The following is a 20898-nucleotide window of genomic DNA, read 5'->3' as shown; positions in this document are numbered from 1 at the left end:
CAACCTTAAAAGGTTGGCGGCTGGCGAAGACCCCAAGTGGCCTTCACGTTTTTCGGGAAACCTCATCCACAGGCGGGACGAGGTTTCCTGGAACTTTTACAAAATTAAATAAATACATTTTTTTGTACATTTCACAAACATGTCCCAGCTCACGTGACACTGTCGCACAAGGGGACATGCTGAAATAATTTTTTTTAACTTTATTTTTTTAAAACTTCTATGATCTATCTCATCTCCCCGAGGCAGTTCCGTGCCTCCCGGGGAGATTGCTGTGCTCTTTCGCACACTAAGAGCGCAGGCCCTGACTCTCCCTCTCTCACCACCACCAACCCCCCCCCCCACCCTGCCCGCACAGATAGCGCTGAGCACTACCGGCCGTGTGTTACGCTGGGTGGGCATTAATTGGTCTGCCTGCGTAAAATGGTGGTGTGCAGCCAATCGCGGGTGCCCACCATAGGTAAGATTCTACCCCAAGTGTAGCGTAACCAAGGTTTGATACAAGTTGAGAGTAATTTCCCATGTTCAACTCTAACCCTCTAGAAATAGTCTCTTCAAATTATAACTGATGTTTGGTTTGCTTGTTTTATGGCCCTTGTCAATCTAAGGAGTGACAGATTTTGTTTTTGCATTTGTATTCCCAGATCCCTTTGCTTCTCTAACCTGTTTAGACCTTATTTTTCAAGAATTGTGTGACCTCCATATCTTTCTCACCATAATGTAATACCTCACACTTATTTATACTGAAATGATGCTGATTGAGGGATAAATATTGGCCAGTATACTGGGGAGAACTCCCCTGGTCTTTGTAATAGTGCTAGGGGACCTTTGAGGTCTGCCTAAAAGGGCAGAAGAGGCCTTGGTTTGACGTCTCATCTGAAAAACAGCACCTCTAGCAGTGCAGCACTCCCTCCCTCAGTGCTGCACTGGAGCGTTAACCTGGATTATGAACTGAAGCCTCTGGCGTGGGACTTGGACCCACAGCCTCTGACTCAGAGATGAGAGGTTCTGCCAGCTGAGTCACAGTAGGCGCCTCATCATATTGCTTAGGGATTTGTGATCTCCCTCCTTCTCTACACAGCCAGAATACTCAATGCCGACTTGCCTTTAAATATTTGTTGAGCTCCTGGTACGTTTTCTTAATTTGCCATCTGTGAAAGGGTAATATTTGTACTTAGAAATGAACCCAAGTGTCTTTGTTTGCAAACTGAAGTATTTGCTGTGCTGGGGAAAGATCTGTTCAGTGTGGAGCACTCTGACTCCATGCAGTGACTTGCTGCTTCAGTTCTGAAGGCTGGATCTTATAAAGGTGCAGGCAGCTGAACTAACAAAGGCAGCAATGACCTGACCTGCCATTAAAACAAGGCCAGCTGCAGGCTGCTATAGAGAGGCTCACTCTGTCAGTCAGCACAATTGGCCAGGGTTTGTATTGAACTTTGTTAACCCTGTCAGTGCCAAGAAAAGAGGATCAAACTGGCTTGTGACTTTGGAGACTCAGGAATGATAGACATCAGCGATGGTGCTGATGCTGAAAATTGTTAGTAAATTGCTGCTTAATACCTCTGCTTTCAAACATGGGAGCCCCCTGCCCCCCACCCCCCACCACCACAACAACCACCCCCCCCCCCCCCCCCCCCACAATATACACCCACAAAGTAAAGGTGTTGACGTTTCGAGTCCTCATGACCCTTCGACAGAACAGTTCTGTCGAAGGGTCATGAGGACTCGAAACGTCAACTCTTTTCTTCTCCGCCGATGCTGCCAGACCTGCTGAGTTTTTCCAGGTAATTCTGTTTTTGTTTTGGATTTCCAGCATCCGCAGTTTTTTTGTTTTTATTACAAGGTAAAGGGCTTGTCTCCAGATGTTGGAAGTACAAACTGGAATCTGTCTTCAATGTCGAAGCCATTAAAACAAGCAAAAGAAAACTCCTCTCCCACATGCGGCTTTCTCCTGTACACAGCCACTGGGGAAATCTCTGAAGCCAACCTGGAAATGCTGTGACTAGCTGCAACACCTCATATTTCCCTTAATGAGATCAAATCTGCGATCTGAGGCTCTCATATCAGAGCAGGGGGTGGGGAGGAGAAGAGATTGGGCAGCTGTAATCCATTTCCCTGTTGGCATGAGTTCACTGTCTCGGGCAGAACCAGCCTTGGTGTCCCATTTGATGCAGAGCTGAACTTCCAAACACTTATCTTCTCCATCACAAACACTGTCTACTTACACCTTCACCATCACTCGTCTCTACATCTGCTGCTGAAACTCCTTTTCACACTCTTGTTACCTCCAGGCGTGACTTTTGCATTGTTCTCTTAGGCTAACCTCCCATCCTCCTCTTAATCCGAGGTCATCCAAAACTCTGAGGCCTGTATCCTAACTCACAGCCCATTCACTCCTGTGCTCACTGGCCTTCAATGGCTCTCCGTTTTTTTTTTTAATTCGTTCATAGGATATGGGCATCACTGGCTAGGCCAGCATTTATTGTCCATCCCTAATTGCCCTTGTTCAGGGGGCATTTAAGAGTCAACCACATTGCTGTGGGTCTGGAGTCACATGTAGGCCAGACCAGGTGAGAATGGCGGTGAACCAGATGGGTTTTTAGGACCATTGACAATGGTTTCAAGGTCATCATCAGCCCATATTTTTTTTTATATTGAATTCAAATTTCACCATCTGCCATGGTGGGATTTGAACCCAGGTTCCCAGAGCATTACCCTGGGTCTCTGGAATACCCGTACAGTGACTATGCCACTACCTCTCCCAAGAGTCTTGCTTTTAATGCCATGATTTTAAAATTCTAAATCTGTGTTCAAAGTCCTCCCTTCCCAGCTACGAAACTTCCCCAGTTCCACAAGCCTCCAAGAGCTCCGCATTCCAACAACTCTGGCCCTTCAAAATGCTGCCAGTTTCTCACTAACCTGGAAATTAAGGAATGAGTTGCTCTGGAAATGGACATCACATTGTTGCCCTGGACGAGGGTTATGTTCCCCTGGCATTGAGACTGAGGTGCATTGTTGGGGGCAGAGTTGAAAGAGCTTTACCCTCATCCCAGCTTCTTATGGTTTTGAAACGAAAAATGTTTCATTTCCTGACTCTGACATTCCTCACATTACTGAGGCTAGAATTTACGCATAACCGGTTGCTATTATTGTCTGACAGTGGCTGGGCTGAGCAAGCGGTCTGGCCACATTGGCTAGGTGTTTGATGCCCTTGTTGGTCTTTACAAACCTTCACCAGTCACTGGGGGAAGATCTGCGAATGGGAGTGGCAGTATTCCCTCTGGAGGCTACATTCTAATGTAAAGGAGGTGACATGAGTTCTGCTGTAGACCTGTCTCGTATGTTTTGATTCTGAGGGAAGCGTTAGATGTTTACACTGTACTGTTGGCAGGTCGCATTTTATTCTCATCTTTCAACCCACCTGGGCAGTCCAACTTCTCCGTAGAGCTTCTTCCAATATTGGGCCTTGTAGTAACTATGCACAAACTCTCCATGGTTAACAGTTCTACCTCATACAAACACCACGAGGACCAGCGTATGACAGCAATGTCTCCATTGGGTAATGAACGGTTTATGATGCACTTACTGAGGTAAAGAAAGGCTGTAGCAGGTGCATGTCGAACAGCAACACCGCCATAGATTAGTTGGGCTGGAAGGCCTGTTTCTGTATTGTAATAACTGGGATATCATGTATATAAGTTCAAGATAAGCAAGACCATGTGCTGATAAATCCAGAGATGAACAAACTCATGGTTATCAACTATTAAACTGATTTTTCATGCTTTGCCAGTTGAAGGTACCTATTCAATCAGTTCCTAGTTAAAGTCATTTGAAAAACACCAAGCTGATGAATAGATCTTTCTGTGGTATTCAAGAGTTGAGAGGATTTGCTGAAGAAATGGCTATTGTTTATGGGACAATATCCTCAAGTAGATGTTTTGTCTAAGCATGAAAAGGTTCAGTTGAGGCTACGAGTACTTAGATCAGGAAGAACTGACGGTGAATTGAGGAGAAACTGCATTATGCAGTGCCAGCACTAATAGCCACTCACTGTCTGGATAGCAGGTGTTTGAACCAGAACTGCACTATTCATGGGATTAGTAATAACCTTGTTCTTTAATCCATTGTTGTGGATACAATTAAGGTGCCTGCATTGCCTCAAAGTGTAGCACTCTCGCCTTGGAGTCAGAAGCTTGTGGGTTCAATGACAACTCTAGAGATCAGAACACACAAACTAGATTGACACTCCAGTGCAGTACCGAGGGAGCGCCGCACTGTCTGAGCACCCGTACCGAGGGAGAACCGCACTGTTGGAGCACCCATACCGTTGCACTTCAAGATGTCCTGAGATCATGGAAGGTGCTATATAAATGCAAGTTCTTTTGATTCATTGCTCATTAATCATCTCCAGTATGGAAAACAACAATATACTGCAGTTAGTAAAAGAAATGAAAAATCCAGGCTCCAAGTAGTAAATTTTGTAGATTATGTATTGTGATACTGAGAAAACACACCCTGATAAACAAAAGTAGAAATATTCCAACTGGAAAGTTCATCAATGGTGATGCGGTCCGAGTTCTGGATTAGGCTCAGTTTTGATGCTGTTGACTGTTAAACAGCCTCACTGTCTAGACACGCACCCAGGATAGCCTCATCACTTAGAGACACTGGAGAGTTTTCATCCGGAAGTGGTGTCAGCTGCTTCAAAAATCAGTGTTGCCAGGAAACAAGGGAAAAAGATCCCTTACAATTACCTGTATTTCATCGGTCTTTTGACTAAATAACCTTTTCCAATGTTCTCCCCTCTGTCTGATCCTCTGCACTGTTGCCTCTTGCTGGGTGAGACCTGTCTACTTCATCAGCATTCTGACCTTAGACACTGGTCCCCAACATGGTGACCGAATTAGAAACACGTGTTTGTGGGTGTCAGCTGAAGCTTTGCTCTGGACTGTGATGCCTCCCATTTTTGGGTAGCCTGCACTCAGTCACGGTAGCGATGCTGACAGCACACATCCTGTGGGATGCACCTGCCTGAAATTCCAGGAAGGGGCCCAGGATTGTTGCCCGGAGCTACCCCAGGGCCTCCGGCAGTCTTCAAGACCTAATGCGGGAATTCGCTTGGGCTCCTGTTGCAAGCTGGCATGTGGCCCAACCAGCCTGGGGCCTGGGGCTGGAGCAAGCTAACCTCTGGCACGGTATGGGCAGGATTGGAGGTTCTGAGAACTTTATAATGCAGGATGATACTTCTGAGTGCTTGGGAGATGTCATAGGTGAGAATAAGGATTGGGGAAAAGGCGTCAGATATGGTTCAATGCGTGAAGTGTTATATGTTGGAGACAAGAATGTGAAAGGAAATATACCTTGGATAATAAGATACTGAATGAGGTATAAAAACAGTGGGATCTTAGTGTCCAGACATACACACTGTTCAAAGTGGCAGTGTAAATTGATAAGGCAATGAAAAGTTCAAAGGAAATCCTCTCTGCTGTACAGGAGTTAGCTTAATTTTGAACTAACTTAATTTTGAACTAACTTAATTTTGAAATTTTGCAAACCTATAGAGGAGCCATGTTTGGAGATCTGTAAACGACTTTAAGCACCTCGTTATAGAGAGCATACCAAGCAATGGAAAAGATGCAAGTTAGGTTCATTTGAGATGAAGGGTTGCAATTATGAAGAGAGACTTGAGAAACTTGAGGTTTATTTTCAACTAGAATTAAGACAATCAAGGGGTAACCTGGAGGACACGTTCAAGGTTACTAAAGGTCATGATAGCGTAGACTGCACCAAAGCTAAGTTCAGTAACTAGTGTGCACAAATTTAAGATAATCACAAAAAGAATTCAAGAGAAGATTGCAAAAAGTCTTCATCATAGGGAGGATGGTTACAACAACATCTTGCTTTTATATAGCACCTTTCACATAGTAAAACTTCCCTAAATGCATTATTCATGCAAAATTTGTCACCAAGCCACATAGCAAGATATTAGGTGACCAAAAGCTTGGTCAAAGAGTTTGGATTTAAGGAGCGTCTTAAAGGTGGAGAGGTTTAGGAAGGGAATTCCGGAGTTCAGGACCCTGGCAGCTGAGAGCAGGGTGCCAGTGATGGAGTGGTTAATACTGGATGATTTGCAAAAGGCCAAAATTGGAGGAGTGCAGAAATCATTTTTTAATTTATTCACAGGATGTGGGCGTCACTGGCTAGGCCAGCATGTATTGCCCATCCCTAATTGCCCTTGAGAAGGTGGCAGTGAGCTATCTTCTTGAACTGCTGCAGTCCATGTGGTGTAGGTACATCCACAGTGCTGTTAGGGAGGGAGTTCCAGGATTTTGACCCAGTGACAGTGAAGGAACGGCGATATATTTCCAAGTCAGGATGGCAAATGACTTGGAGGGGAACTTCCAGGTGGTGGTGTTCCCAAGTGTCTGCTGCCCTTCCCCTTCTAGATGGTAGAGGTTGTGGGTTTGGAAGGTGCTGCCTAAGGACCCTTGGTGAATTCCTGCAGTGCATCTTGTAGATGATATATGTGGAGGGTTGAAGATCTGGAGGATGTTCCAGTGATGGTGAAGGACAAGACCATGGAAGGATTTGAATTTGGAATCTTCTGCCATTGACTATCCTTTCAACAGGAAATTGAATAGTTGCTATATGGAGAAGGAGCAGGAGGGTGACAATTAATCAGGTGATTTGTGTGGTGAAACTTTGATACAGACTTGATGTGCTATCGCCAGCCTATTTGAGATCAACTAACTCACCATGGACCAACCTGGGATTTACATGTCTTTATAGGTCAGTTAAAGACTGGTCAATGCGCTTATCAACTGAGCTATAGAGAGATTGCTAATGAAGCTGACCCCTCTCACTGAATCTTGCAGCCTGAATTACCCTACATAGCCAAGCTGAGAATATTGGTAAAGTTTGCATTTGGAGTTACTAGATGAGATCACATAATTGGATGAAAAATAATCTAGGTTCAAATGAATACTTTGAATGTTGATATTTTTCTTTGTAACAATCTGCAAATGATCCGCTTCTGAGCTGCAGATGGTTCAAGGATTATAGCGCTTGTGTTAATTCTCTCCTAATGCTGTTCCCTGGTTTTAATTTGTGATCCCCAGAGATGAACCTTTACTGTCCCAGGCCTTGTTAGATTTATTGCTGGAAATTCAGCATTGAACAGCCAGCAGTGTTCCCAATAAAGGTGGCAATGCTTTCATTCCCATCAAACAGCTTGGCCCAAAGCTGCTGTTACCTTTAATCCTGAGCTGCATGAAGAGTGAAGCAGACAATGTCTCAGTGATATGTAAAGAGGGATTAGAGGTCTGGAGCCTGAGTTAGTGAATGATCCCTCAAAAGGGGGTGAGGCGCTGTTTAAAGATACAAAAGATAATTATTGAACTCAATCCTTTCGAATTAGTGGAGACATTTTCTCTCTCGCTTGATACACGAGAGCGATTTTATTTGTAATTGGAAAGTGAGAGCAGCAGGTTCCCATTGCCTAATGTTGGGTTTATATTGTACAGGGCTGCATGAAATTGGAGTCAGTTGGGGCTTTAGAATTGCTGTTATATTATGGGATGGCACCTCAGCAGCACCGCAAAAAACAATTTGTGCACAAACTTGCATTGAGGATTGTGATTTAGAGTTTTATTTGGGGCTGGTGAACCTTCTCATTGAACTGAAGTGTCCGCTTGTAATGAACATTCGTGTCAACCTGCCCAGAAGCCATGGCAGAGGGTAGTGCTGTGCCCCCAGTGCAGGGAGGGCAGTAAACAGCCTCTTTGCCCTAATGGAGATGCATAAAGCCATTTCTTTACAAGGTGCCAGCTGCTGCTCAGTGGGTAGCATCGCCTCGGAGTTAGCAGATTGAGAGTTTGGGTGCCAGGTAAGGGTTCCGTCCCACTCCAGAGTCTTGAGCTCATAATCCAGGCTGACACTCCAGCGCCAGCACTTAGTGGGTGCTGCACTATCTGAGCCTTTCAGTTGAGATGTCAAACCGAGGTCCTTTCTGCTCTCTGGATGTTAATGGCATTGTTTTGAAGAGGAGGAGAGCTCCCCCGATATCCTGGTTAATATTTGACCTCAGCCGATATCACTAAAATAGATTGTCTCATTGCTGTTTGTGGGAGCTTGCTGTGCACAAATTAAATTGGCTGCTGTGTTCCCTACATTACAACAGGGACCGCATTTCAAATGTACTTCGCTGGCTGTAAAAACGCTTTGGGATGTCCTGAGGTTTTCAAAGTCCTTTCCTTTCCTTCACTGTATCATTTTGATTGCATAGAGGACTGTGCCTGACAGCAGGGCTGCAAGGTATGGGCAGCATCAGCCGGAGCTTTCCTGAGGTTTAGGGCTGTTTGGATAGCTGCAGCGCCTGTTCTGCTACCATCAGTGTTTTGGAATCTGCCGGAGACTGTAAACGATTGGATCTCGGAGAGCTGAGAACGGCAGGGTGTTTGAAAGCAGAGTGACTTCTGCTTGAAGAGGTTTTATAACGTTATCCTTACGTAAATAATGCATAAGCTAAGTGGCTTCCACACACACACTGAGATGAAGTGAGGGGGGTGGGGGGTGGCAGGGTTGGGGGGGTGGTGTGGTGGTAGGGAGAGGCTCTCCTTCTGCACTTTATTTATAATGGGCTATTTCTGAGCACGCTCTCGAGGCGTCCTCATCAAGTACAGGAAGCCTCCCAGGAAACATTCAGTTCCCCAGGGCAGCGAGCTCTGAAGGAGCTTGTTAAATATTGCAGCCGCTCACACTGTGCAATCTCATTCCTGGAGAAACTTCCTGTAAACCAAGAGGGTAACGGTAATTTGCGAGGCTGGTGTTAATGGGGTTAATCTGGCAGGAAAGGTCTGCACAGAAACAATTAATTCTAGTAGAGAATAATGAGGACACAAGGTATCACAGCCAGACTGACTGACAACGGAACTCTTTATCTACCTACTAATGGCAGGAACGGTAAGTTTCTCAAACAATTGTTGTTTCTTTAAGAGAAAACAATTAATTTTGTTCATTCATGATTTGGCATATTCATGGGTTGACTAAAGACTTTAGATAACTAATTAACTTCCTGGATAACTAAAGTTAGATATCTGATTACTACATGAAACCATTGTCCTTTGCTCGGTTTTTAGTTATTAATTATAAGATCTAATTAACCGGACACTCTTTTAACCCTGGTGCACATTTGGCAGACCTGGCTTATTCTCCCTGTTCTTTGAACTGTATTATGTGGGAGTCTTAACTCTCCAATTACAGAGCAAAATTAATGTCCATGCTGCAGATCTAAACTGATGTGTCTGTCCTGTCTCCCCTGTTCTTTAAGGGATTTCTGTACTTTCATTTATTTAACTGTTGACCCACACAGGAAAGGACTTCACATCCAGTACAAAGTGATCGGATACATAAATCCCTGTGCATGAGCTGAGTGGTTTTGTTTAGATTTAGAATGCTAGATTAGGTAGAATATAGCCAAGGTCAGATGAATTATGGTGTTTGCTGAAATATGTTCCTACTCAGGGACTCTGTCTCTGCTCCTAATGTTATTCAGTCTAACTTCCACAACATGTTTTAGCCAGTTATGACATCTGGGCAGTGCAAAAGAAGACTCCAGCTAATGTTCTTGCAGACTCACTATTGGTTTCTGCACCTCTGCTCATAATGCAGTGTTCGTCGAAATGCGTTACAGGTGCAGCTGGTGGTGGGATGTGGGAAGTGTTGCAGCCAGACCAGCGCTGCTGGTTGTCAGCACTGCAGGGTGGTCACAGCAGTGTCACTGATCAGCCGCTGAAATTTGCAGGCGATCTTCACATGCACACAGGAACGCTGGCCGGCTTCTGTTAATCAAAGGGCTGTTTTCTGCGCTTTGGGGAGTGTCTGTTTGTTCTATGAAGCCCTGTGAAATATCTTTTGCTTCTTTTTAACGTTAAAGGTGCTACATCAGTGGAAGCTATTTTCAGGAGTGCTCAGGCCTAAGAATATTCCAATGTGATTTGCCAATTTGTAGTCAGGTGGCTGTGGGTATTATAAATATCTAGAGAAATAGGTTTCCATTACTGACTAAAGATGATTGTTTACAGCTTTTCAATTCCCAAAATATAAGTAGCAGGCACGGGGAACATGAAAATCCCAAAAACTAGATCGTTTTTGGTTTTCCAGCCCATTGCCTTTTACTTTATTATGTGGGAGGAGATCAGTGACAGGGAAGAAGTCTCCAATTAAATACCAGAATATGAACCTGGGAGTATCAGGTACATCCATCGGAGAATTAAGGTCTCTGCTGAAACTTTGGATTTGGTGGGGGTGGGGGGGGCGTTGGGAGCATTTTATTGGCCCAGATTTGGCTATCAGCAGTGAAGTGATGTTGCTTGTCGCTGACCTTGAGGGAAGTTGCCCATAAAGATCTAATGATCTCTGTGAAGTGGATTTCCCCTTTCCCCACGTTAGTTTAAATCTGGAGCCAAATCCAGGGATCTCTAGGCGTCCAGCCACAGTGATGTCATCAAAGAAAACAGCCAATCACATTGAAGCATCCTCTTCCAATAGCAAACCTGGAAGTAAAATGCACTGAATATCCTTCGCTTGTTATACATTTTACAATAAATGATCGGGACATGTGTATTGGAAGCTGAAATATCATAAGTGAACTTTTAAAATGTTAACAAGTGGAAGAAACTTGCAAATTCTTATCAGTTTAAAAAGTTTGACATTGCTCAAATACAATTTCATGTTTCAAAACTTTAGGACCGAGTCCGTGCTGGATTACGGATCAGGCTGTTCAGACTTGGTCAGGCGCCTAGAGTGTGGGGGGGTCAGGGGGGGTTAGAGAGACAATGCTGCAAGATAAGCCAGGAAATATTTTGGATCTGCTTCAGATCTATCAGTGTTACTTTACCGGAAGCGTGGCAGTAGCTCTGTTTATGTAAATGGGGTTCCTGCTGCACTTCAGTGAAGTGTTGGTGGTAGAGTGGGAGCTGCTCCAAAGAGCTTCCCAGCCAGTTAGATCAAAGATGTCAATGAGGAGGGAAAGTCAGGTGATGGCAGCTTTAAAAAATGTCGGGATTGTTGGGCACTGCCTGTTTTCGGATAGCTCGACTTGAGACACTTTGCTTATATATTTAAAAAAAGGTTTTTCTGAGCCAGTTTTTCCAGCAGTTGTTATGATGTTAAATCCAGTTACATCTCATTGACAAGCTACCACATTTTCAGGTATTTTTAACAGCAAGCCCCATAGGGTAAATGGAGAAGTTGTCTTCTGTGTGAGCTCGGATTTCCAGGCTAAGATGTTTATTCGACACCCAGGTTATAATGTGTTTTGAAGCTTTGTAAACACAGAACACTAGCCCAGAACTGAAGGATGGTCAACGGTACATTTTCTGAATTCATTCTCAGATGGGAGGTCACTAGGTTCTGAAAGCTAGGTGGTGGCCTAGGGTATTGTGGATGGACTAGTGACCCAGAGACCGAGGGTAAGGCTCTGGGGACCTGGGCTCACCAGATGGTGGAATTTGAATTCAAATAAAAATCTGATATTAAAAGTCTAATGGTGACCATGAAAACCATTGTCGATTGTTGTAAAAGCCCATCTGGTTCACTAATGCCCTTTAGGGAAGGGAATCTGCCACCCTTACCTGGTCTGGCCTACATGTGACTCCAGCAATGTGGCTGACTCTTAAAAAATGCCCTCTGAACAAGGGCAGTTAGGGATGGGCAGTAAATGCTGGCCTAGCCAACAATGCCCACATCCTGTGATCGAATATATATATATAAAAAAAATGGGATCTATCCCCGTAAAGCAGCTCTGTCCCGGGAATGTGAATTAATAACATCCACTTTTGTGTTACGTCAATATTCCAATTGTGATCGAGAAATATATCAAGGAATTACAGAACTATACATGGCCTAAATCTTTGGCTTGGGCGAGCGGGGGGTGGGGCCAACTCGCCAAGGCGTAAAATCACGCCGGGTGACATGGGGCGTGTGTCCCGACATCACCGCGTGTCATTTAGATTTCGTGCTGCGGACGTGCAGCCGAACTGTCAAAGTCCTGTTAAGGCCGCTTAACAAAGCAATTAAGCAATTAGCTGAGCTGCCCGTCCAACCTTAAGGTGGACGGGGGTGGGGGGCAGGCGAAGGGTACAGGTGGCCTTCGTATTTCTCGTGGAACCTCATCCACGGGCGGGATGAGGTTTCATGAAGGGTTTTACATTTTCGCACAAATTTTTATTAAAATTAATGCACACGTCCCAGCTCAGGTGACAGTTTCACTCCGTGCCTCAGGGAGATTTCTGCGCTCTTTCGTGTGCATGTGTGACTCAGGGAACCTGTACCCCATCCGCACAGGGAGCGCTCAGCGTTTCCGAGTATGTGTCACGCTGGGCGGGGCTTAATTGGCCCGCCCGCATAAAATGGCGGCGCTGACCCAATCAGGCCCCCCCCCCCCAAACACACACACACACACACACACACACACACACAACCTCCCCCACCCCCCCCAATCGGGGGGAAATTCTACCCCATGAGTCGGTGAGGGAAGAAGCGGGATTGGTGCCAGTGTTTATCTAAAGAGTAGAGAGGCAGTAAAGAGAGGTTATCATGAAATCAGGACAGTAAATCATATCTCATGAACCTTCGGTAATACTTTGACAACTGTTTGTGTGGATAATCCAGTCGATATAACTTAATTACATAATTAACAGAGCGTTTGATAAGGTTTTTGTATGTGAAGCTTTTGAAAAGATTAAGGCTGAAAGAATTAACCATAAACTAATTTCCTGGATCAAGGGTTATCCGAAAGTGATGCTAAAGCTCTGAAGAATTGACACAGAATAGGCAGGAAGATACGTTATTCACTGAATTGAAGAAAATCTTCTCATATCACAAATTTGCTGTTGGTACTAAACTGTGTGGCCAGGGAGAGAGAGAACATTCAAAACATCTTGGGGGTGAATTAAACAAATAGGAATGGCAAAACAAAAACAGAATTACCTGGAAAAACTCAGCAGGTCTGGCAGCATCGGCGGAGAAGAAAAGAGTTGACGTTTCGAGTCCTCATGACCCTTCGACAGAACTTCTTCTCCGCCGATGCTGCCAGACCTGCTGAGTTTTTCCAGGTAATTCTGTTTTTGTTTTGGATTTCCAGCATCCGCAGTTTTTTTGTTTTTTTTTTAAATAGGAATGGCATGTTATCTTGATTTATGTAAATTCAAGGTGATTTACATTAAGAAACAACACATGAGTTTCGTGTGCATAATGGATGTCTTCCCATTAGTGAAAGCATTTGATTTGACCTTGATTATTGATCACTAAATGTGCCCAGTTGCTATGAAGCTGTTTTCAGTATCAGTTGGACTCATCGTCAGCCTAGTTGAGATTATTGAAAACATGTGTAATTTGTTGGTAAATCCACATTTGGATTACGGCCTTCCTACTGTTTTTTTATTTCGGCTTTCTCCTCTTTCTCACCTGAAAGATGTGAACTCTTTACTAGGAAAGGGTTCGTTATGGGGTTAAGGGAAAGGGTCTCCTGCTGCTTTACACAGTAACTAACCATTTACCCATTTATGAGAGCCTTTTTTTATTCATTTGTGGGACGTGGACATCGCAGGTTAGGCCAGCATTTATTGCCCATCCTTTATCGCCCCTTGAGAAGGTGGTGGTGAACTGCCTTCTTGAACCGCTGCAGTCCATGTGGTGTAGGTACACCCACAGTGCTGTTAGGGAGGGAGTTCCAGGATTTTGACCCAGCAACAGTGAAGGAACATCGATATATTTCCAAGTCAGGATGGTGAGTGATTTGGAGGGGAACTTCCAAGTGTTGGTGTTCCCATGTATCTGCTGCCCTTGTCCTTCTAGATGGTAGTGGTTGTGGGTTTGGAAGGTGCTGCCTAAGGAGCCTTGGTGAATTGCTACAATCACTATCCTGAGGAGCTCCTGCAGTGATGTTCTGGGGCTGAGATGACTGACCTCTAACAACCACAGCCATCTTCCTTTCCTGCTAGGTATGACTCCAACCAGTGGAAAGTTTTTATTTCCTCCTGATTCCCATTGACTGCAGTTTTGCTGGGTCTCCTTGATGTCACACCTGGTCAACTGCTGCCTTGATATCAAGGGCAGTCACTCTCAACCTCACCTCTGGAGTTCAGTTCTTTTGTCCATGTTTGAATCAAGGTTGTAACGAGTTCAGGAGCTGAGTGACCCTGGTAGTGCCCAAACTGAGTATCAGTAGCAGGTTGTTGCTAAGCAAGCATCGCTTGATAGCACTGTTGATGACCTCTTCCATCACTTTACTGATGATGGAGAGTAGACTGATGGGGCTGTAATTCGCGGGGTTGGATTTGTCCTGCTTTTTGTGTACAGGACATATTGCCAGGAAGATGCCAGTGTTGTAGCTGTACTGGAACAGCTTGGCTAGGGGCGCGGCAAGTTCTGGAGCACAAGTCTTCAGTACTATTGCCGGAATATTGTCAGGGCCCAGAGACTTTGCAGTATCCAGTGCCTTCAGCCATTTTTTGATATCATGTGGAGTGAATTGGATTGGCCGGAGACTGGCATCTGTGATGCTGGGGACCACTGGAGGGGGCCGAGATGGATCATCCACTCGGCACTTCTCATGGATCCCCCATCATTGAGGATGGAGATGTTTGTGGAGCCTCCTCCTCCAGTGAGTTGTTTAATTGTCCACCACCATTCACGACTGGATGTGGCAGGACTGCAGAACTTAGATATGATCCGTTGGTTGTGTGAACGCTTAGCTCTGTCTATCTCTTGCTGTTTACACTGTTTGGCACTCAAGTAGTGCTGCATTATAACTTCACCAGGTTGGCATCTAATTTTTAGGTATGCCTGGTGCTGCTCCTGACATGCCCTCCTGCACTCTTCATTGAACCAGGGTTGAGTGCCTGGCTTGATGGTAATGGTAGAGTGGGGGGATACGCCGGGCCATGAGGTTACAGATTGTGTTCGAGTACAATTCTGCTGCTGCTGATGGCCCAGAGCACCTCATTGTTGCAGAGTATTGAGTTGCTAGATCTGTTCAAAATCTATCCCATTTAGCACAGTGGTAGTGCCACACAACACGATGGAGGCTATCCTGAATGTGAAAACAGGACTTCGTCTCCATAAGGACTGTGCGGTAATCACTCCTACCGATACTGTCAGGGACAGATGCATCTGTGACAGGCAGGTTGGTGAGGATGAAGTCAAATATATTTTTTCCCTCTGGTTGGTTCCCTCACCACCTGCTGCAGACCCAGTCTAGCAGCGATGTCCTTTAGGGCTCGGTCAGTGGTGGTGCCACCAAGACACTCGACATTCTGCACCCTTTCTACCCTTAGCGCTTTCTCCAAATGGTGTCCAACATGGAGGAGCACTGATTCATCAGCTGAGGGAGGGGAGTACGTGGTAATCAGTAAAAGGTTTCCCTGCCCATGTTTCACCTGATGCCATGAGACTTCATGGTGTCTGGAGTTGATGTTGAGGACTCCCAGGGCAACTCCCTCCTGACTGTATATCACCGTGCTGCCACCTCTGCTGTGTCTGTCCTGCCGGTGGGACAGGACATACCCAGGGATGGTGATGGTGGTGTCTGGGAGGTTACCTATAAGGTATGATTCCGTGAGGATGACTATGTCAGGCTGTTGCTTGACCAGTCTGTGAGACAGCTCTACCAATTTTGTCACAAGCCCCCAGATGTTAGTAAGGAGGATTTTGCAGGGTCAACAGGGCTGAGTTTGCTATTGTTGTTCCCAGTGCCTAAGTTGATGTCGAATGGTCAGTCCGGTTTCATTCCTTAAGACTTTGTAGCGGTTTAATACAACTGAACCAGACTGGTTAATAACAGCAGATTTCCTTCCCTAAAGGAGTGAACCAGATGGGTTTTTACAACAATCGACAATGGTTTCATGGTCATCATTAGACTTTTAATTCCATATTTTTATCAAATTCAAATTTGCCAGGATGAGATTTGAACCTGGGTCCCCCAGATCGTTACCCTGGGTCAAAACAGAAACTGCTGGAAAATCTCAGCAGGTCTGGCAGCATCTGTGGAGAGAGAAACAGAGTTAACATTTCGAGTCTGTATGACCCTTCTTCAGACCTTCAGAGTCATACGGACTGGAAACGTTAACTCTGTTTCTCTCTCCACAGAGGCTGCCAGACCTGCCGAGCTTTTCCAGCATTTTCTGTTTTTATTTCAGATTTCCAGCATCCGGAATATTCTGCTTTTACATTAACCTGAGTCTGTGGATTACTAGTCCAGTGACAATACCACTAAGTGACCTGTGTGAGTGACACACTGCACTCGCCAAACATCCCCAAGCGTGCTTTCCAGTTTTCTAGAGCGGAACCACTGTCCAAACTTTCAATTCTTATCTTGGAGACAGTGAGATTACTTGTGGAATCTGACCACTTCCCTAAACTGAAACCAGCCAGTGCAACAACTGACAATTGAGCAAAGATTCCCAGCCACTGAGTCCATCCCCAACTCCCACAACAATCTGAGACACTGTTCACAATTGTGGTGCTATATTTGAACATGAAACAAACTTCTGACCTCATATTCATGCCAATATTAAGACCATCTATTTCTCCCTCTAACATTGTCCAACTCTGCCCTGGCTCTGCTCATCTGCTGAAACCCTCATTTATGCCTTTGTTACCTCCAGGCTTGATTTTTCTCCATGAGTTTGAGGTCATCGAAAACTCTGCTGTCTACATCCTAACTCACCACCAAGTCCCGTCCACCCCTTACCCCTGTGCCCTGTGAATTACATCGGCTCCCGGTCAAGCAACATCTTGATTAAAATGTTCGCCCTTATTTTCAAATCCCTCCCTGGCCTTGCCCCTCCCTGTCTCTGTAATCTCCTCCATCTCCAGAACCCGCTGAGATATCTGCATTCCTCATATTCTGGCCTTCAGCACATCCCCGATCTTAATCACACCACCACTGGTGACTGTGCCTTTAGCTGCCTGAACCCTAAACTTGAGAATACCCTCCCTAAACCTCATTCCCCTTCTCTCTCTCCTTTAAAATATTCCTTAAAACCCACCTCTTTGAGTAAGACTTTGACCATCTGCCCTAATATCACCCTTATGTGACTAGGTGTCAGATTTGGTGTTAATAATGCCCTTGTGAGGCCCTTTTGGGATGGTTTATTTTGTTAAAGGCGCTATATAAACGCAAACAGCTGTTGTCGGTCTGTATGCTTCAGCTACTTGTGAGATAAACTCCTTTAGCAATCAGAATTGTCAGCACTCCAGCTTTAAAAGTCCGTTAATGCATTGGAGGACGTTAAAGAGAAATGACAGAGGTAATTCACCCAGACTATGCTCTCTGTACCCTGCAGCTGGAAAGCCGTATGAGGATCTTTGAAGACCCGTGTGCCTCCTGACCATGGTCGGTCAAACCCCCTTCGATGCTAATTAGTGACCTCTCTTGCTTTTTTAGACTTACTTTCTCACAAGTACAATATTAACGTACAAAAAATTGAAGTTGAAATGTGTCCTGTCTCGTTCTTCATTATCGTTTGGGTTTTTGTGACACCGTTAAGATATTGCGCTTTTGATTCAATTTTTCAGAAAGGTTGTCCTTGTTAAGGTTGCCAATCCCCGATCCAGGTTCTCCACTCAAGAGATTTTGGGAAGTGAATGGAAAGAGGATTTTTACAGGTGATTTTACAGAGAGATGCAGCAACAGGAGGAGTATGAATATTAGGCCAGTTATATAACTTTCACTGTGGTCAGAGAGGAAGAGGATGTGAGTACAAAATGTACAAAGCTCAGGTTAAAGTAAACATTCCCTACAGAGCAATGGATAGAATTCTCGGAAAAAGTTGTTAGTTTTTAAAAAGACTTGGATAAATGTTTATTTAATTACAGTTTTGCTGAGGTGAGGTGAGCCCCATTCAGCTCTTTCCATTTGGGAAGAGTCTGGGTAAATGCAGCTCTTTGATTGGATAGGCTGGTTGCATAGCTGTTGATTAGTTGGTCAATCACACACACTGTTGTTAGGGAGTGAAGGGAATTGGCCACAATAGCATGATTGTGTCACCCAGCTAAGGAATGGGTTTAGAGCAATGAAGTGAGGGGCTAAAAATGTCATCAGGAAGTTCTGACACATGCACAAGCCAGGAGTGTGATGGAATACTCTCCACTTGCCTGGATGAGTGCAGCTCCCACAACACTCAAGAATCTTGACACCATCCAGGACAAAGCAGCCCCGCTTGATTGGCACCACACCACAAACATTTGCTCCCTCAACTACCAACGCACAGTGGCAGCAGTGTGTGTACCATCTACAAGATGCACTGCAGGAATTCACCAAGGCTCCTTAGACAGCACCTTCCAAACCCACGACCCCTACCATCTAGAAGGACAAGGGTGGCAGACACATGGGAACACCAACACTTGGAAGTTCCCCTCCAAGCCACTCACCATCCTGAGTTGGAAATATATCACCGTTCCTTCACTGTCACTGAGTCAAAATCCCGGAACTCCCTCCCTAACAGCACTGTGGGTGTACCTACACCACATGGGCTGCAGCGGTTCAAGTAGGCAGCTCACCACCACCTTCTCAAGGGCAACTAGGGATGGACAATAAATGCTGACCCAGCCAGTGACACCCACATCCCATAAATGAATAAGAAAAATATTGTAAATGTGGAAAACAGGCACATGTATCAGCTCTGATGATCTGAAATGCAGAGCAGTAAATGTGAATGAACCTTGATAATGTCGCAAAGCGGGGAGAATGGGGTTGAGAAACTTAACAGCCATGATTGAATGGTGGAGCAGACTCGATGGGCCGAATGGCCTAATTTCTGCTCCTACGTCTTATGGTCTAAGCATCTCTGTGAAGAATGCTGGAGTTCAACTAACTTACTCATCTATTGTGAGATGCTGAAGTCCCTCACAAGGTAACCAAATCATTGAAGGCCGTTAATAAACCTCTCAAAATATTCAACCTCTCAAAATATTCAAATTGAGCCTCATTAACTCTTGAGGTGTCAGCGCCACCTGGCCCTGAGTGGTGAGTTTGAGACAGGCGGGTGGAAAATCTTTTGGGCGCTGGTAGTTGATGCATACGATTAGTTTGCTGGTTGCTGTGTTTCTCTGCAGTTGGCTGCTGGAGCTGAGAATGTTCTGCCTGGAGGATTCGAGAGGGGTCACAGGTCACAAGGAAGTGGTTCCACCAGTCAGAAACAGGGTTGTAGTTGATTGTGTGTTGACTGACGTTAGTTTGCAGTAGAGAGGACAATGCACAGTCCTATCTTCATTTATTAAAATTTCCGTCACTATGAATTTACAAGTGCTCCTTTTCTGTGCTGCGATATGTTTTTAACTTTAAACAACTGTGGGTTTAATCTGTTTTTGTAGATAACGACGCTGAATCAGAACAAACCCTTGTCTCTTGTGCTGTTCATGAAGAAATAAACAAAACTTTCTCATAAATGTGAACTTTACCCTTCATCTTAAGTCGAAGAATGTGTTTGGGAGCTGCAGAGTAATAGTGGCAGGCTGTGTTGTCCCTGTGGTGTTGTGAGATGGATCTGTACTTTACAAAGACATGGGGGAGTTGGGCTGGGAGTTGGTTGCTGCTTAGCACAAGGAGGTTGGAAAAGGTGCAAGTGGAATCCTCTCCTGTTCACAGTTTCTGCTTTTCTACTGCATCTGTAATGTTTATTCAGTGTGTGTAGCGATAGGCGGGGGATGGGGGGTGTGTGGGGATGTGGGTGTGTAGGGATGGGGGTGTGTGGGGATGTGGGGGGACTGCATGGGGAGGGGGAAGTGGGGAAGGCGGTGGAGCATGTGCATGGGGGGCGGTGTAGGGTGTGTGGGGAGGGGGTGTAGGGTGTGCGGGGAGGGGGTGTAGGGTGTGTGGGGAGGGGGTGTAGGGGGTGTGGGGGGAGGGGGTGTGGGGGAGGGTGTGTGGGGGGCGGTGTAGGGTGTGTGGGGAGGGGGTGTAGGGTGTGTGGGGAGGGGGTGTAGGGTGTGTGGGGAGGGGGTGTGGGGAGGGGGTGTGGGGTGTGTGGGGAGGGGGTGTAGGGTGTGTGGGGAGGGGGTGTAGGGTGTGTGGGGAGGGGGTGTAGGGGGTGTGGGGAGGGGGTGTAGGGTGTGTGGGGAGGGGGTGTAGGGTGTGTGGGGAGGGGGTGTAGGGTGTGTGGGGAGGGGGTGTGGGGGAGGGTGTGTGGGGAGGGGGTGTAGGGTGTGTGGGGAGGGGGTGTAGGGTGTGTGGGGAGGGGGTGTAGGGTGTGTGGGGAGGGTGTGTGGGGAGGGGGTGTAGGTTGTGTGGGGAGGGGGTGTAGGTTGTGTGGGGAGGGTGTGTAGGGTGTGTGGGGAGGGTGTGTGGGGAGGGGGTGTAGGGTGTGTGGGGAGGGGGTGTGTGGGTGTGTGGGGAGGGGGTGTAGGGTGTGTGGGGAGGGGGTGTAGGGTGTGTGGGGAGGGGGTGTGGGGAGGGGGTGTAGGGTGTGTGGGGAGGGGGTGTAGGGTGTGTGGGGAGGGGGTGTAGGGTGTGTGGGGAGGGGGTGTGGGGAGGGGGTGTAGGGTGTGTGGGGAGCGGGTGTAGGGTGTGTGGGGAGGGGGTGTGGGGAGCGGGTGTAGGGTGTATGGGGAGGGGGTGTAGGGGGTGTGGGGAGGGGGTGTAGGGTGTGTGGGGAGGGGGTGTAGGTTGTGTGGGGAGGGGGTGTAGGGTGTGTGGGGAGGGGGTGCAGGGGGTGTGGGGAGGGGGTGTAGGGTGTGTGGGGAGGGGGTGTAGGGTGTGTGGGGAGGGGGTGTAGGGTGTGTGGGGCGGGTGTGTGGGGAGGGGGTGTAGGGTGTGTGGGGAGGGGGTGTAGGGTGTGTGGGGAGGGTGTGTGGGGAAGGGGTGTAGGGGGTGTGGGGAGGGGGTGTAGGGTGTGTGGG

At 46.4% G+C, this 20898-nt stretch overlaps 1 protein-coding gene across 1 annotated transcript in view; it reads left to right on the top strand.

The window, feature by feature from the left end:
* Nucleotides 1–20898, top strand: part of LOC121288481 (polyhomeotic-like protein 2) — a 558331-nt gene that overhangs the window by 486254 nt on the left and 51179 nt on the right. The window contains exons 9-13 of the mRNA XM_041207022.1: nt 3389–3587; nt 5041–5267; nt 13319–13398; nt 17597–17667; nt 19117–19192. Of these exons, the coding sequence (XP_041062956.1) occupies nt 3389–3587; nt 5041–5267; nt 13319–13398; nt 17597–17667; nt 19117–19192 (653 nt within the window). The remainder of the gene's footprint in view (nt 1–3388; nt 3588–5040; nt 5268–13318; nt 13399–17596; nt 17668–19116; nt 19193–20898) is intronic.

Source organism: Carcharodon carcharias, chromosome 15, assembly GCF_017639515.1.
Source record: "Carcharodon carcharias isolate sCarCar2 chromosome 15, sCarCar2.pri, whole genome shotgun sequence".
Taxonomy (NCBI): domain Eukaryota; kingdom Metazoa; phylum Chordata; class Chondrichthyes; order Lamniformes; family Lamnidae; genus Carcharodon; species Carcharodon carcharias.
This window is presented reverse-complemented; position numbering and strand designations above follow the sequence as displayed.